Below are 19072 nucleotides of genomic sequence, written 5' to 3' on the forward strand. Positions count from 1 at the left end.
CCCCACTCTGAGACATCTAGATTCACTTCCTCTTATCTCACAGAAACAAAACATGACATCCTCCACCAGACAATGAATACAGAAACCAATCCTTCTGGAAACTAAACTCCCCAAACTAAAATGCAGAGAACTCTATAGATTGTCGAGACCTGCAAGCAAGGATGGACACATACATACAGAATTGTATGGACTATGTCTGGATGGAACCCACCAGACATTGGAGCTATGCTTTCTTCTAAGAATAACTGGAATACTGGAAAAAACAAAGAGGGTGATGAAGGAAAATGACTTATTTTTTTCACTATAATCTTTAGAATATTAAAAAATCATATGTGGTATTTTTCAAAAAAATGAAAATAATGCCAAATCTGTAAGGAAGTGTTTCTGATGTGATAGATCTTTATGTATATTCAGTCTTTTAATTCCTACAAAACCCTATAATGTAGACATCAGATATGATCCTGATTTGACAGATGAGGAAAATAAGGTACAGAAAGGTTAAATAAGTTGTCCAAGGTCACACAGCTAGTAACGCAGAACTGGGATCTGGGCCCAAAGAGCCTGGCTCTGGAGTCTGTTCTCCTAATTATTAATATGATATTATTATGATACTGTCTTGCCAAAAATAAACATCCTCAGTTGCTTGCCCATAATCAAGTTTGTTGCAAACATTTCTTTTCTTTGCTTACATAGCCTTCTAGGGTGATGGGGGATCATAGAGAAGACGATGGATCAAAATAACCAAGAATAATCTTGAACCTATGTGGTTTTAGAAGGTTTTGAAATTATACCAATATCAAGCCAAAGCATGACTTTGCCTACACTGCTGTATCTTTCTGAGCTTTAGTAACTACTATGTGCCAGGTTTTGTGGGAGACAACTAGTGAATGAAAGAGGGTTCCTGCTCTCTAGAAACTTACTGTATTCTGGGAAAAACAAGTGGTAAACAAATAATGACACACATTGTAAGATGAGTGACAAAGAAAACATCCAGTGCACATTGACTAATATTGGATAGTCAAGAATTGTCATGTAGACGGAGTCCTGAAGAATGGACAGGGAAAGTAGAAGAGAATGAGGGAAAGGAAAGTATTCTGGGTGGGAACCACCCCTGTGAACACCTGAAGCAGGAAAGAAATATCTATTTGAGGAGAGAAAACTGAATCCAATTGAATCTGGAGTGAGCAAGAGATTGTGTGGACCATGTATTTCACAAGTTTCCTGAGAACCAGAAGGAGTTCCTGAAGGTTATAAGTAGGAGTGACGTAATTTGATTTATTTTTTTATGAAGATTAGTTGGGCTGCTGTGTGAGAAATATGTGAAGAAGAAGGCAATGGCAGAATACCACAGGAATTCAGACAAGCAGAAGTGACTTTGAATAAAATGCTGGCACAGAGAAGTAGATGACTCTGAGATGTTTTGATGGTACAATATTGTATGAAATCAGAATAATCATGTTAGCTCTGAAGTGTTGTTGTGAAGCCTAAGTTCAAAGGTGTGAAATGTTCTGTCTGTAGTGGAGTTCCAGACAAAAGTAACTGTTACTACAGATGAAGTAATTGAGTACTGAAGGGACGAACTTGCTCCAAGTCACACAACTGATTGGTGGCTGTGAGGATGTTGGCCTGGGGCCTTTCACTTCCTTTCTCTCTGGGTATTATCTCAGGGAAAGAAAAAGAAGGAAAGTGACATATCTAATTCCCTTGGTGCTATTGAGGATGTGCCTGGCTAAGGATTCACCTCTCATGAAAAAAACTTGGGGCTAAGAAACAGGGTCCTTGATAATGATACATCTTTCTGGGGTATAAAACAAAGATTATCATAACTCTGCAGTGTGAGCAGACCCCACTATCCCCACCTGTTACTCTGGGCAAGAGGTTGGCATTCATCGAGGACCGAGGTGAGAGAGGGTCAATTTTGAGGTTTTAAATTTTTCTTTACTTCAACTTAATCTCTTGACTGCCTATACCCTTGACATTATTTATATTCGGTAAGAGCTCTGATTCATGTGACATGATTTGACAGTCTTCTCTTACATGTTCCTTCACTGGCAGAGACCTGGTGTAATATTAGGCCCTGTTATAAATCCAGGAAGGAAGGGAGAAGAGACTGATACCAATATTTGGACTTGTGATTTTACTCAATATTTATTTAATAGAGCAGATATCTACCTACATGAAAAATTATATTGTTAGGATACACAGGCAACTTAGGAACTGTCATGTATCCAGCTTCACTGTGAATGAGTAAAACTGAACAACACAATAGTGGCCTTTTGTGATGGATTACATGATTATTCTGGAGGTAGACCAGGCTGTTTGGAGGGCTCTTTGGCGGAGAGAAGTTCATTTATTGCCCTCCCACTGTCAAAGAATCAGTACAATATCAATGTTCTGCAGTGAACATCATTCTCAGAACTATTCATGCCCTCCTCAGCATGGAGTTCCTTTTTCCTTTTCTTTCTTTTTTAAAAGATTCACAATTTATCTTCACACATGGCTTCATTTAAAACTGAGGAAGGATGATGAAAGGGAAAGGCAACTGTAGCTGGAAGGGGGGGCACCCTTTGCTCTTAAAACAAAACAGTTTGTTTCATGCTAGAGGCAGCAAAAGACAGAATCAGCATACAGACTTCAGATCCTATTCCTTGGCCACAAATCTCTGATCATGAATGAGGGGGACTTGGGGGTACAGAGAAAATGTACCAAAGAGCAGAGGCTAAACAAGAGGGCTTTGGCAGCCTCAAGGGAGGGAAACATTAATGTACTTTATGAAGAGAAGCCATTTTACATCCTCTTTTCCCTCAAACAAGCTCCCAAACTAAAGCCTGATGTTTACCTTCAGCAAGTGGGTCAAGGGTGTGTATCATCAGCTGGAAGATGCTGTTTCTCATGAGACTGTTGTGGAGGGAGGCAGAACTTCCACCTCGCTGGAGACGTGGCTTAGCCTGAGCAGAGAAACAAAGACAAAGACGGCTGTTAGTTTTCAGAAACGGAAGGCAGGTACACTATAGATAAGATCCTCACCTTATCTGGTGATCACTCACTTCTCTCACATGACCATACACTATTGAACCAGAGATTTTCAAAGTATATTTCAAACCCCTAGAAGGAAAAGTGTTCTCACAGTCTCCCCTACTATATGAATAACTGCTACCTTTAAAAGAAAAAAAAAGATTTATTGGGCCCTCCCTGGTGGTGCAGCTGGTTAGAACACAGCACTAAGAAGCTAAAGCCACTTCAGCATGAGTTCAATCCCCGCCTGCCCCAGAGGTGATCCACATGGCACGGCAGACCTCTCCTGTCCACACTGCTGCTCCCTTCTGCAGTGTACTTCATCAGTCAGTCTGTTCTGCTACCCACTCTCTCTGGTGAGTCCTCTTACTGTCCCTGCACCTCTGGCCTGTACCCCAGTTCTGTGTGCATAAATAAATAAATCTTTCAAAAATCTTTTAAAAATAGATTTATTTATTTATGCATGTAAGAATTGGGGTACAGGTAAGAGGTGCGGGGTGGGGGTGAGAGGATTCACCAGAGACAGAGTGGGGAGCAGAACAGATGGATTTACTGAAATACACTGCTGAGGGGAACAGAGGGATGAGACAGGAGAGGTCTGTCACACCATGTGAATCACCTTCCGGCCGATGATTAAACTCATGCTGCAGTGACTGCAGAGAGCTTCATAGTACTGTGCTTTAAACCTTTGTGCTACCCGGAAAACAACCCCCCCCTCATTTTTTTGAGCTAGTTAACTGCTAGTCAATGAGTACATACTTCAATAACCTCCATTAGTTTATCTCATTCATAAAATCAGCCCTATTAATTCAATGCTGTTGTCATTTCCTTTAAATAGTGGAGGACATTTAGTCTCTTAAGGGAAATGAGGTGTCCAAGCCACCCAGAAAAAACGTAGGATAAAGGGATGGATCTCAGGTTGGCTTCTCTTAAGAGCTGTTACTGGCTTTTAGAACCAGGGGTGGTCACTAAATTATTTGGATGGTGTACCCTACCAGCAAAATTTTGAATGTATTTGTAGCTACATCTGTATCTGTATTCACACATACTAAAATATAAGCAGTTATGTCACAAATCATTTGTAAAAGTAGTAATTATGAAGGATAATATAGAATATAGGGGGTAATATTCCTCTCTGTTTCCCCAAGGAACGCTATGCACATATCTTGGAGAATTTCATCACTACTGGGTAGGCCAGAGCACTAATCAATGAATCCCCTGGTCAATGTTAAGTGACATATGAAGAGAGGCCATCTTAGGTTGTGAATCCAAGATGGACTTTCCTGACTTCAAAGGAGGGCTCTTTTGCATCAACTCCTATGAGACTGAATCTTTGACCAAATAGATAAAAGCTAAGAGGGAAACAGTCAATTTATAAATATGAGGTTACCAGTAAGTATGTTTATCATCAAAAGCCAAGAATCTAGAAAAAGGAAACCCCAAGCCTGTGGATTTTTGACAGATTTTTATTCTGAATAGGAGCTAGTTTTTTCCTTCTTTGTTTGATTTTGTGTTGATGATCACAGGGGCAGCTAAGATTTGTAGACAGGCAGTTGAGAGTGGGTAATGTAATGTGAATTATATTTCTTATGGAACTTAAGAGAGGAATTAATTCCTTCAGATAAATGAGTTTCTTAAGGAAATTTTGGTCCAAAATCTCAACATGAAAATTTTCTGGAGCCAGGTAAAAATAAATTGCTACCCACACTAAGCTTTCCATTTTCTTTTTTTACTTAAATGTTTTACAAAGTATTCCATTATATCTTAGACCTATATACCTTGTATCTTCTCTTGGGGTTCACAAGAGAAGTCCTAGAAGAAACTTCATTAAGTATATTTGGAAAGTGCTAGGCCAATCTACCTTTTAAGTTTTAAGATACATACTACCACTAAGTCTAACACTAAGCAAATATGGCTAACTTGACTACCTTGGACAGTATTTCCAAACAGCTGTCCACAGGTCCCTATTTTACAGAACACTTATTAACAATCATAGCCCACATGTTTGAGGCAAATATGAAAGCTAGCTGGAAGTATGGATAAAATGTTAGTATGAGATGCATGGAGAAGCCAGAATTTTCAGTGTAGTTATATATCATAATTGGTATTCTATTAGAACTCATATTCATATCTCTATAGGGCTTGGGGAAGAATTAGAGAGGATTACTGAAGTCTCAATGATAAACCAGCTCAAGAGTTCCTCAAAGAAGAGTCTGGTCTATAGCCGTACCCCAACATCAGCTCTGTCATTCTCTATGGGCTCTCAATGAGGGTCATTGGAGCACTATGGGAGAAAACATACAGTGAGTTTTTGTTACTAGTTATTTCAGTCTTAAAATCTGTAACTTTTTTTTTTTAAGATTTATTTATTCGTACAGAACTGGGGTACAGGCCAGAGATGCGGAGGGTGAGAGGATTCACCAGAGACAGAGCTGGGTACAGAACAGGCAGATTGACAAAGTACACTGCTGAGGGGAGCACCGGGCGGGCCAGGAGAGGTCTGCCTCGCCATGTGGATCTCCTCCGGGACAGGCGGGGATCAAACTCATGCGGAAGTGGCTTAAGCTTCTTTGTGCTGTGCTTTAACCCACTGCGCCACTAGAGAGGGCCAAAATCTGTAACATTTTTCATACTTTTTTTTTTTTTTAAGTTTTGGTGCTTAGGGTTCAAAGAATTTTAGAATTTGAGTAGAAGTGAAAGTAATTAATATTGACAGCTGAACACAAAAATTCTGTAAGTCATTTCCTGGCTCTGTTGCATAATACAAAGTATGACACATTGATTGGATGGGAACTGGACAATGAGTTAATGATTTCTTATAACCATTGTTACCATGGCCCTAATTCTTGGAAAATGTAAGAATTATGATGTGGAAATCTTCATTAACAAAGTATCATATATGTAGAAAAATGTTAACACTCTTTTGGGCATTATGTATAAGTTGAATGTTATTATGTACAGTCTCATGCAACATTTCTTTTGATGGAACCAAAAGAAATTTCCAACCAGAAAGTGGTTACATGCAGATATACAAAATCAATGTCAAGCATTAAATAGATACCATACTGCCCCCAAATACAGCTCAACATCCCTGGGAATTCAATTTGGAACTACTTCACCCTTTCATATCCTAGATTCCAAACTTTTTGAAATCTAGTCCCCAAAATAATTTGTTGGTGACTGTAGGAATTCAATTCACACTAACTGTAGCCCAGAGTACAAACACATCATTTGAGTATTCCAAGGGAAAGGATGATTTGTTGAGCAGAAGAGACCCCTTTCTTCCCACCCTCCCCCCACACTTCACAGGCACATGAACAGGTACAGAGAGGACCCCTGCTTCCTACCGGTAGAGCCTGTTCATCCTTGTCCCTGGCTGTAGACGACTGCATAAGAGGAAGAGGCAAAAACAAAAGACAAAGAAATAAATAAACGGCGAATCATATATAGGTTTTACATTTAACAAAAGCATCAATGTAGGGAAAGACTTGGTTCTTTTGCCCTTAGGAGGGGTTAAAACAAAACAAGTGGCCAATACATAATGGCTAATGTTGGTGCATAATGCACATCCTCCAGAAAGACCAAAATTGAACGTCTATTCTGATGCCTAGCTAAAGAGGGCAACTAAATCAATATGGCCCAGACATGCACTGGAGTACCGTGGGGTCACTAAAGTAAATGAGGTAAGTACACAAATAATGACATAGAAAAATATCTAAGACACTACTAAATGAAAAAAAAAAAAAGATGAAACCTTATCACATTTTATAAAGGAAAATAAATGAATAATAATTTAGCAAAACTGTTGTTAAGTTTATTGTTGGGGGTTGAAGTGACAAGTACATGTCATTTTCCATATCACCTAGAGGGCGTCGATGTTCACTGCCTCACAGACAGAGTAAGAAAGCATGTGAACAAGTCAAGTCACTGAATTAAAGACTAGAATCACCACACATTCAGACAATTCATCTTTTCTCCTGTCCCTACTACTTTAAATTTTCCCTGCTAAAAATGGAAATCTCTATTAGGTTGAGAAAAGTTCACTAAACACATGAAAGGCGTACAGAGGCCTAGCCAGCAACTGGGAAAGAACACAATTGAGAAAAGGCGGTCCTAGAGTTCTTGCAAAAAATGGCCTAACTAGATGGCTTTGCTTCCCCAACTTAATGCTAATGCTCCTTCAACAGAACAGGGCACCATGCTGGGGTCATTCCAGTGATGTACAAGTACCCTGTGCATTTCTTTAAGGTCATACCAACTCTTTGTCACCTTACCCCACTAGGGTTGTATACAATAAGAACAAACTGAGCCTCCTCACACTCCCTCCCCCCCATCTTGATTTCTGGTTCACCCCATTAGAATTATTGTTAATCTGTGCCTTCAGGGGCCATTCTATAATTAGAGAATAGTAAGCAGGTACCAAGTTATTTAAAAATCTTCATTTGTCTCAGGTTTTCTTTTTCAGTCCTACCATTATGTCATATAAAAAATGTTAAGGCAGTCTCAAATCCCACCTAAAATACACATTTTTTTTGTGCTAAGGAATGGGGAGAATTCTTACATTTTTGCATTTCAAATTATTGGCTATATAGAATCCATTTATGATTGGTATGCTCACAGTCTTATTAAGTGAGAAAATTGAATTCATGATTTGTTTTCACATGTAATGTAATTTTAGGAAGATTAAACATAATACTTAATAAAATTAATATTAAATATTTTATAGACATTCCATTAAACATTCAAATAATCTTGTTTTTTTTTGTGGGGTTCTTTAGGACTTTGGAGTCAATATCAACATATTTTTTTCCTTCAGTTCCAAACTTTTTTTTTTAAGATTTATTTATTTATGTATACAGAATTGGGTACATGCTGGAGATGCAGGTGAAATGAGAGGATTCATCAGAGATAGAGTAGGGAGCAGAACAGGCAGATTGACAAGCACACTGCTGAAGGGAGCAGTGGGTGGAACAGGAGAGGTCTTCTGCACCATCTGGGTCAGCTCCCTGCCCGGGGATCAAACTCGTGCTACCGTGCCTATGGATAGCTTCATAATGCTGTGCTTTAACCTGTTGTGCCACCAGAGAGAGCCCAATTCCAAACATTTTTATAGACACTTGCAGAAGGTATAAGTCTCTGGTATGGACAAATGTTCTGGATTGGTGGTGATTTCTGGGTGGGCATTACTAAATTTGTCATCACTGCCTGGTTTGAGATGTCATTCAGACACATCCTTGCCTCTAAAAGTGCTAATGATAAACCCAACTCCCACACCCCCAGACACATGCATGGGGAATGCGGGTGGATCTGAATTTGTGCTTTGATTTCCCTTTTTTTGCTTTGAAAGGCCCCACATGATTCTCCTTCTCTCTGGCAGCTTCTTTCATTTTCTCCTCTTCGACATCAGACAGCTCAACAAATGGCACCACATTCTACAGAACAATCCCCCAGGGAAATCATCCCGTGCAGCAAGCTCAGCCTTCGGACATACATTGAGATTAGCTGCCAGAGCCTTTTCCATGAGCAAATTTACACCTGTGGCTAAATGGGAGACAGATAATTAAGAACTGGGATTGATAACACAGTGAAACCAAAGCATATGAAGGAACAGGATGAAACTAAGGAAATAAGGGGAGTCTTTAAAAATAGGAGCAAAAATATCACTAGTCAATAGCTGGGATTTCAAAAGCATGTATTTAACAAAGTATCTGCAGAAGGAAGAAAATCTATACCTGTCTCTTGATCTGAAAGGAAGAAAAAAATCCACTCCATTGACTTCTTGTTCTCACAAGCAAGGAGGATGGATCATAAGATATAATAAGTGAAAAATAAATGCCTCATACAGAGATTCTACAGAAAATTTGAGGGCAGAGAAAGGCCTGAAATTCTTCACTAAATTTCATATTGTTTAGTATCAGCAGATGTTGACATCATTAGTTTTCTTTCAAGTGCAATTTGCAGATACGAGTTTACATATAAATTTGGGTAGACACACAAATGGCAACTGAGGTCATGAAAACATCCTTCATTTCCTTTTATGTAGCTCTGTTGCAAAAAGATGAGCAATGTGCCATGTGAGGGTAAGTGCTCCTTTTTAGGGGCTCACCCACATCTATTGATAATTCTTGACACTCACCTGACTTAGCCTCACTATAACTGCTGCAGAGTCCTGGAAAATGCTGCTGATTATGTTAGGAATTCAGTTTTAAAGGAATTTTAGTTATACTGGAAGTAACTAGTGAAGGTGACAAAGAAATTATTCATCTATGTATAGAACCACAGGGTTTCTCACTACTGGAATATTAGCCAGAGACCTGGGTTTGGTACCGGTCTTGGTGTTGCGAATTTATTTTCAGGACCACCAAACATTTGGCAAGTTTATTATACCCCACTGGGTGTTATAAAAGACAACTTCCAAAAAGACTAATGTGACTTTAAGCATTTTGGTTTTTTAGCTCCATCAATTTTAAACACACCAATTATCATATGCTTGGGCTATCCTAATTTGAAAATCTCAAATTTCTGGTGGTCTGTTCCATGGATGTCTCAGCTCTAGCAAAGGTTTGTGAAGCTAATCCATAGCACACACAGGAACTCTTGAAGAATATTTAAAAGAGTTCATCAAATGCATCCCAAAGGTTTCTTCGATTGGAGCTGTGGTGTGTTAATGAAGACCCTCTCTTCACTTGTCAGAACATGACATCTTTGAGGCCATGATATACAGAAGACTGCTTTAACTTGAGGGGAAGTGACTGTCATACAACTTTTTATTTAATTTAAACTTGTTCCCTCTCTGGTTATTCCAAGTAATCGAGCAACTAAAAAGATGTCATCGATAGGTGCTTTTCTCCTTGGTGGAAACCCCAATTCCATATGGGAATTTTGTTTTTTGATAGGTGTCTTATCTCCACCCCTATAATAAAACACATACTTCACTTAGAAACACTTTAACCTTATACATCATTCACAAATCTTTAAATCACCTTTTTTTCTTTTGGCTCTGAAAGTTACTTATTGAGAAGTGATTTCTTTGATTACAAAGGGCAGTTTTTATGAGACTTTGTACAGTCTTATCCCACACACAGACCATCACTCCCTTCTCATCCATATAAACATCAGGCACTGTGTACATGTATTCACAAGCATGTATTACCTTTCATAACAGTGCTAGACTGTCTCGGTATCAGTACACCTATTTTACAGAAAGCTACAGGACAAAGACCAAGTCACTAATCCAAGGTCACACAACTAATAAGTGACAAAAATCAGAACATAAACGTAGGCACTCTGGGCCTGAAATTCAGTGTCTTAATAACTTTGAGACCACTTCTCATGCTACACTACTTTTTCTCTTGTCCAACTATTTAAAAGGAAAAATATCATTCTTTAACTGTCTCCAAGCAATTTCTTTCCCATTCCCTCCATTTGAGGGACTACCTGAAATTTCTCTGGATGGTGTTCTGGATGGCCTCCCTGAATCCAGAAAGTTAGGCTGTATAGGGAAATGAACATGTCCAGTGAGAGCAGCTTGTAAATATGTGTTGAAACCTTCACTTGGATAAAGCTTGAAGTAAAATCTCCTCAAAACTTAGAAAAGAGTTCACCCCACAAAAAAGGACTCAAAGAGGAGATGAGGCATCTGTGGCATCCACTCTTAAGTTGTTAAAAATACATTTTGAGAATATTCAACAGTGCAAGGTGGTTGCAGTAACTTCAGGATACAAAACTGAACCAAAATAGACTAGCTGAAATCTATAGAACGACATAAAATCAGTATCTCCAAATCTATTGACGACATACCAGAAAACACTCTGAATAAGTAACATGTAGATTACGCGAATATCTACCTAATCACCTATCATCTTAATTTATATACTACTGTTATATATACACATTAATGTATATACTAATTTATACATAAGTGTCCGAGTAAACATGGACATAGTTCTTTCCTTTTCTAAAAAATATAAAACTAAATAGAGGTCCTATATTTTCTTTACTATTATCTTGTACAATAGAGCATTGCTACAGGTCTTTAAATAGGAATTTTACAGAGTAGAGTTGGTGGAAACCAGGGATGAGGAGAAGGGTGAAGTTGGAGTATTGGCCAAGGGTATAAATTTTCAGTAATAATATTAATTAGTTCTGTTGAGCTAATGTGTATAGCATGGTGACTAGTCAGTAATATTATATGTTGTATAATGTTTTGGAAGTTGTATTATATGTATAGAGAGAAAGTTGTGGAGTGAGTAAAGTTTAATGTTCTCACTCAAGGAAATTATGTGATAATCAAGAGGTGTTAGCTAACACTATGGTAGTAATCACTTTGCAAGCTTAAGTGTACAAGTCAACACATTGGATACCTTAAACTTATAGGCAGACATACCTCAAAGAAGCTGGAAAAATACAATTAAAAGTTATAATTGCCTCGTACAAAATGGATGTTATTTCTAGTGGGTGTTACTGTCACCCGATTTCCCCAGCCAGACTCTCAGTTAGTGAAGTTGGTAAGCTCCACCAGGAGAGGGCTCACCTTGTCCTTAAATTGACTGTTTCAAAGGAGACCAGGGGGCTCCCTGGTGGCACAGTCTCAGTGCTGTCAAAATGTCTCAGTGCTGTCAAACTATTGCCAGCCACTGTGTTTGATCCCTGTCTTGATGGGGACTGGGTGTTCTTCCGGAGGAAGTATCCAAAGTAAATCTACTGCTTCTTCTGGCATTGTTACACAAATTTCCTTTGACTAATAAATAACTCCCATTGTATCCCAGATCAAGTCTGTGTTGCCTTATTTCTTTTAAGAGGAGAATGTCTGAGATGACGTGAAGTTTAAAGAAAAGCTCAAGATTCACTGGTGCTGGACAAACCACAGAATAATTTGTGGCAAATCAAACATTCCAGTCATAGTGGATAACAGTTATTAAAAGCTCAATATGTGCTGAGTGTTCTATGTATAACATCTCATTGCATCCTCACATTAGTGGGTATTATACACTCCTACTCCTTTTAATACACGAGGACCCTGAGGATGATGGAAAGTTGGACAATTTGTCCCAGTTGCATAGACAGTAAGTGGCAGAGCTGGAATATGAACTCAGACAGCTGGGCTCCAGGGCCTCTCTAAGTGCCGGGAAGCAAGAAAGTGGACTTTTTCTTGGGGTGACCTCCAGCCTAGGGCTCCAAGTACATTTAAAAACATTTTAAGGTATAGTAAAAAATATTTACGAACTCTGACTTCCAAAGGAGGCCAGAAAATAATTGCAAATGATTGTTGTGAATGCAGAAGACATTATTTATGTTCTTTAAAAAAAATTAAAAAAAGTGTTCTTTTGATAAAAGGTTGGTAACTGTGAATAAAAATAGAGGTTATTTTACCTTTTATATCTTCCAGCATTATGATTTAAGCTCACCTATAATTGTCGTAACATTATTTCTGCTTTTTGAAGGTCATGGAGACACTTTTTATGACCTTCATAACAGCATAGTTTTTGGAATGCTTCCATTAGTTTATCCATATATCAAGGGACTTGTATAAAGCAATTTTTAGCTCAGCAGTAGGTGGGAGAAGCAGAGCACTCTGTTGGTCCCATTTATCACCAATGCAGTGGGCTAGTTTCTAGATTATCTGAAAAAGAATGTGCACAGTCTTCAATTTAGTTCTAATATTTAAAGGGCTAGTGCTGTTTCTTTATTGCAAAGAAAGAACCACCCAAGAAATGAAATAAACACAGACCCAGTGCCTGAAGCATCAAAAATAGACTTTGAATAGCAAATTTTGAAAAATATCAATTCACTGAATCATTTGACAATAGTCAACACTAACTATATGTCAGGTATTCTAAGTTCTAGGGATAAGTGTGTGACTTATCTAGGGATAAGTCTGTTCTCATGGTGCTTACATTCCCGAGTGTTACTATCACAAGATTAACTAGACAGATAAGACATGTAGTAATTATATCACTTAAAATTAAGTGTTATATTTAGAGATATACTTCTTAAATTAACTGCACTTAAAGAGCATTTCTTATCATACTTTATGATTAATTTATTAATTCTGGATTTATCATCCATTCTGATTTCGAGAGAAGACTATAAGAACATGATTTGATCTATAAAATTATAAACTCAATAAATAACAAAGTACCCTAGATATTTATTTATTTTTAAAGAGACATTTATTTATGCATACAAGAACTGGGTGCATCCTGAAACTGAAAAAAATTGGAGTTGTGATTTAATCTTTGACAAAATTAGCCTGAACTTCAAGGAGAAAAATATACTATACTTTGAACATAATATAACTAGTATTTTTGACATATGCAACTTCACATTTTTGATCTCTCAGGTACAGTACAACCTTACTTGATTATTCACATTTTAAATTGTGATCCTGGGAATTTCACTGGCATCAGGTGAATCTCTGTTTCCCATAGAATTCATAAAATTTCCACATATGCAGAAAAACAGAGAAAACAGATTTACTGAACTTAATTTTGGAATTTCCAGCAAGGAAAGGAATACCACATAGACCCAATATTTTAAAAATTTTGTTAAATATTTAAATATTAAAAAAAATCATTAAGCTTTGAGAAAACAAGAAAGGGCACTAATATCAAGCATAAATACTTTCTGTGAAATATGTACACATATTTATAATCAATCACACCCATTCATCTGCTCTCATCCTGTTCTCAAGAGAGGTCAGGAGAAAATGAAGACTATTCACATCATAGAGAAGGGTTTTAAAAGTGGGACACTATAGTGTTCAGCTACTTCCATATTCCATTCACACTCCGTGTGTCCCCCCCTTTTGCTTCCTAGTTCTTTTATAGTATTCGTCCCATCTTCCTCTTTCTCAATATTGAGTGTTCTCCTGAGGAAAAGAGACCATGACTTTTTCATTTTATATTATTCCACAGAACCTAGAAACTCAAAAAATACATGTTTAATAATAAATAAGTAAAATCAGACCTCATGCATTTTTAATGAGCTCATATGCTCATATATAATGAGGCTGCAAGCAAATGATGTTTCAGTCCAACACTGAATGGTGTCACTTTCCTCTCGGTGTTTGACACTCTCAATGACCCACTGCTTCGTGAATTATTTCCTGCTACCAATCTGAGTGCCTGTGTGTTCTGGTCAGGCTGCTGTTCCCTCAACCTTGTAGCAGTACAACAATCTCAAACCTCTCTTCTTTGGATTTCTATTTTAGAACCAGAATTTCACAATTATTATGGTAGATTGTGTTTGCATATTTGTTTGTTTTGTTAGAACCGGCACCTTTTTGAACACGGTATCTTACACATCTTTACCTTTCATATTTTGCCTATCAGTGTGCTGATGCCCTAGAGATGCTCAACAAACATTGATTTCCTAATTGATAGTTACAAAGTGATGGGATTAGAGCTGTGCCAGGAAAGAGAAAGCTCAAATAGGTAGAAAACAGAAAACTTACTCTGAGACAGAAAAGAATTGAGGAGCCTATTTCAAGTGAGGTTTAGATCACGGTCAGCAGAAACTATTTTGACTAATAGAGCTATCAGTCCACAATTTTCTGCCTTATTATTATTGCCTTATTCTTGGGGATCCTGTTTTGAGACACTATCACTGATAATCACTTTATCTGAGAAAACTAGGCTTCCTGTGGGTGGCATATTTGGACTGACAACATACTGATGGCAGAACAGACTGTAATAGTGGTGATCTCTTAGCTGGCAGGTGCATTTAATGGAATAGGATCAATGTTGAATTGTAGAACATCACACTAAGGAATAATCCCATTGGACCTTGACCGTGACATGCCTAGATATTCTGGAAAAGTAGAGTGCGTGGAAAGGACTAGCTGTCCCACCAATGGGGCTTGACATGAGGACAGATACCTTCCTAATTGTCTTAAGGCTGGTGTCAACTAGGGTGGTAAGAATATTAAAGATGTTATCCTCAACATCTTTTCAGCCCATCTTAGTTACTTTTAAGTCCATTTCCTATTCTTTACTTTTCTAGGAATTCAGGCAAAATGGCATCTTAGTCATTTTATCTGTATCCTTCTCTGGATATTATCATGTTATTGCCTCTTGCTCCATTTTCAGGTATCTTCCTTTATGGTATCTTCCAAATCACTCTTCAACACATATTTAATGAGGACCTTGTATATGCCACACTATTATAGGCACAGGGATACAGCAGTGAACAAAGCCACAGTCCAAATCCTTGCTCCCAAGAAACTCAGATTTTAATTTAAGTCTGCCTTCTACTACAAAGTCATCTAATTAGTAGCAACAGCAGCAGTTAATATATAAAACTCCCTAATGACTTTCACCACAGGTGTGGCTTCAGGTAACCAGCACCAAGATCAAGATACTAAACCCTTTTACATCACAAAATTCCTCTGTGCTTTATACCTACATTCATCCTTCTCCTCCTTCCTAATCCCTGGTAGTCACAATCTGTTATCTATCTCTGTGACTAAGTTATTTCATGATTGTCATAGAATTGGAGTCTTATAGTACATGTTCTTTCAAAAATGGCTTATCCCATTAGTACAACTTCCTTGAGCCTTTTCCAAGTTGTTGCATATATCAGTGGTTTGGTTCTTTTTTATTATTTTGTAGTATTCTATGGTGTAAGTGTGTCATATCCACCCTTTGAAGGGCACTGGATAGTTTTAGTTTGGGCTATTGTAAGTAAAGCTGCTATGAACATTCACATATAATTTTCTGCCTAAAAATGTTTCATTTCTTTGGACTACACATCACGAATACAACTGTTAGGTTATAAGATCATCTTCAAACAAATGCTATATTTTAGATATTTTTTTTTGTTTATTTATTTGAGGTAATATTGGTTGCCGTCACTATACAGGATTCATAGAAACAAGTTCACAAGGCAACAGGTGTGCATCACCACCCCACCACCTCAGAGCACCCATATCCCTTCAAGGCATATAATTAGGCCCTCTCTCCACTTTGTTCCCACCTCCATCTCCCCCTCCTATAGCCCTCATAGAACTATTGAAGATGCAGATTTTGTTTAAAGATTTATTTATTTATTCATACAGAACTGGGGTATAGGCCAGAGATGCGGAGGGTGAGAGGATTCACAAGAGACAGAGTGAGGAGCAGAACAGGCAGATCAACGAAGTACACTGCTAAGGGGAGCAGCGGGCAGGTCAGAAGAGGTCTGCCGCGCCATGTGGTCACCTCCGGAGCAGGCGGGGATCAAACTCATGCGGAAGTGGCTTAAGCTTCTTAGTGCAGTGCTTTAAACCGCTGGGCCACCAGGGAGGGCCGAAGATCCAGATTTTTAATTATGAGCCTACCTTTGAATAATAGTAGCACATGGTCTAAAAAATAGGGGTTTTGATGTCAAAATCACCTGTCTTTCTAATCTTATAAAGACAAAGCATAAAACAGAAAAACAGAGGTGAACGTGAGATCTGCCATTAAACAAGTACAGTGCTCTGTTTTTGCTGATGAAGTAGTAATGGACAGGAGACATTGCAAGTTCAGGTCTTAAAATAAAAAATCTGGTTCCAGAGAGTAGCTATGGTCTCCTACAGCATATCTTATCTGTTATCTGTCAGTAGCACAATGGAATTAGTGTATTATTGAAAATAGATGTAGCCTTGCAGTAACAGAAATGGAAAGACATGCCCTGGGACTTCTAATTCCATTACTGTTAAATGGAGCCAGGAGGTTCCAACATTATAGTCAGCATCAAATTGGCTAAATTCAGCATTATTGTCAGTGCTGGAATTAAAAATATGTTGTAGAATTAGGGGAAGTGATATGAAGAATATCCTGTAGAAAAACACTTTCTAATTAATTTGGGTAGGAATGAAAAATTCTCAGAGGTACATGAATAATTTTATTTCCACCACTTAGATCCAATAATTAGCACTGCCTATATTTGCTTTATCAATGTGTGTGTGTGTGTGTGTGTGTGTGTGTGTATTTTTTCTTAAATCCTTTTAAAGTAAACTGCAGATGTCATTATATCTTCACAACTAAACATTTCGCATGCTACCTTCAGGAATACAGGGATATTCCTATATAACCTTAATAATATGTATGTGTGTGTGTGTGTGTGTGTGTGTGTATGTGTATGTAATAGGTGACATATGCCTTAACAAGTAACACTTTTCTGTTTTTTGTTTTGACAACATAATGAATTGCTTTTGTTTTCATATTTTATCCCAAGGCTAGGTATTAAGTACAAACAAAACAAAATATCTATTTTGTTTGCTGCTATCCCCTTTCCCTACTTGTTTTACTAACCTACCAGAGCAAATCAATAAAATCAATTTAGTTGATTAACAAATAGATGCATTTGATACTAGCAACACTCATTTCCTGATTACTATTTGGTATTAGATTATTGGTGAACAATTCTGACCACACAGTCATTTATTTATAAATATAAATAGTAATTAGTGATTGGATTTGGGGTTTATAGTCTGTACCCGGGGAGAGGGAAGTCTGTGAAATCTCTGAAACAGTGTAAAATTTTGTGTGCATATGAGTTTTTAGAGGGCAGGAGGAAGAACATTCAATGCAATGTAACACTCCATTGCATTGGGGTATGCGTGACCCCCCAAAAGTTAAGAATTACTAGTTTAACAACTTCAAAGTACTTATCTCTTCGGAAGCTGGAAAACGTTACAAAGAGTACAGTTACCAACTGCCAGCTGACAGGAAGGAGGCAATTGCCAAAGAACCCACTGAGTCTACTCACCTGATTTCCCCTGAATTAGGTTCTGGAAGAGATGAGCTAGAGCAGAAGGCAGCACAGAGCATGCTACACACAGGAAAAGTAAGCAATTAGTTCAAACTCTCAGGAAAAAGATCTGAATGACGCTGCAGATGGTTGTGTGCTACTCAGTGGGCAAAGGGTCTGGACAAGTGCCAGTGGTCTGCTCTGGTCAGGAGACATCTTTTCAGCCCATTGTGTTTGTTCTAAATGATGCCTCTCTGGAGGCTTTGGTAGCCTGTAGGGCAGCGTACAACTGTGATTGAGCTCATCTTAAAAAACAAACAAAAAAACCAATAACAACATAGGAGGGAATGTAGACAAATCCAAAATAAACAAGAAAAAGGATAAAAGTCTCCCTATTGACCAGCTTAGATATATTGCATGTGGGTGTATATTCTTATAAATGAAAAGGGAATAAAACAAGGTCATAGAGGAATGTCAGGCACTGCACTAGGGGTTCTTCCAAGACCAACTCATATCATTAGTAGAATTATGAGTATCTCTTCAGCTGCCTTTGTTTTGTAGCTGGAAGGAAATGAAGTTCAAAGGGATGAAGATATTCATGAGTGGAGGCTGAGGTTAGAGCCTATGCCTTTTGAATGCCATTTTCCATCCTATTTTGTTGTCTTGTAAATAGTGCAGGAGGACAGGTGTGGGATGCACAAGTATAGAAAAACAACAAATGAGTGAAATCAGCTCCAACCTTGGGGTAGCTGACTTGCTGTGTTTTATTTCGTGCTAACTCCTGCTGAAAAATGTACTGTGAGAAATAAATCAATAGCACTTAGCATTTGAATAACTTGATTTAAATGCATTAGCTCAATAGTTATAGCTTCATAAGCATTATCATTCTCTTTTTATTGCTGGAAAAAGTGAGGCTCACTGTGAGTGAATAAGTAGTCACAGATGCAGTACCCAGGAAAATTGGGGTTCAATGCTCAGGACTGTGTGGGAAGCTGGTGTTTCCTCTGCAGGTTTGAGGCTATGGACTAAATGGGGTTTTGAGGTATATTAATCTAGGAGGGCACTGTCTGTCAGGTCTGTAGAGAGCACTAAATTGAAGGAGGACTTCAACTAAGCCTTCCTGCTATCTCAAACTCACATTCTTGAGAGAAATTTCATTGGAAATCACATTTTATTACATTAAATTTATCTAGATTGTGGATTATCTTTATTGCCTATTTATCGGGCAGGTGATGCTAATACTTTCTTTTTACCCACTCTATTGAATTGTAGGTCCACAAATAAGAATTTAAACATCTAGGATTATAGAAAGGAATCTTTATTTTGTTTGCTTTTTGGTGAC

At 38.0% G+C, this 19072-nt stretch overlaps 1 protein-coding gene across 2 annotated transcripts in view; it reads right to left on the bottom strand.

Moving 5' to 3' along the window:
* The window catches only part of SLC24A2 (solute carrier family 24 (sodium/potassium/calcium exchanger), member 2), a 245873-nt gene that overhangs the window by 90295 nt on the left and 136506 nt on the right, over positions 1–19072 (bottom strand). For both annotated transcript variants that reach the window (XM_012721351.1, XM_012721350.1), the window contains exons 3-4: positions 6363–6401; positions 2840–2948 (exon numbers count right to left, since the gene is read on the bottom strand). In XM_012721351.1, the coding sequence (XP_012576805.1) occupies positions 2840–2948; positions 6363–6401 (148 nt within the window). The remainder of the gene's footprint in view (positions 1–2839; positions 2949–6362; positions 6402–19072) is intronic.

Source organism: Condylura cristata, unplaced genomic scaffold (genome assembly GCF_000260355.1).
Source record: "Condylura cristata isolate star-nosed mole 26May11 unplaced genomic scaffold, ConCri1.0 scaffold00006, whole genome shotgun sequence".
NCBI lineage: Eukaryota > Metazoa > Chordata > Mammalia > Eulipotyphla > Talpidae > Condylura > Condylura cristata.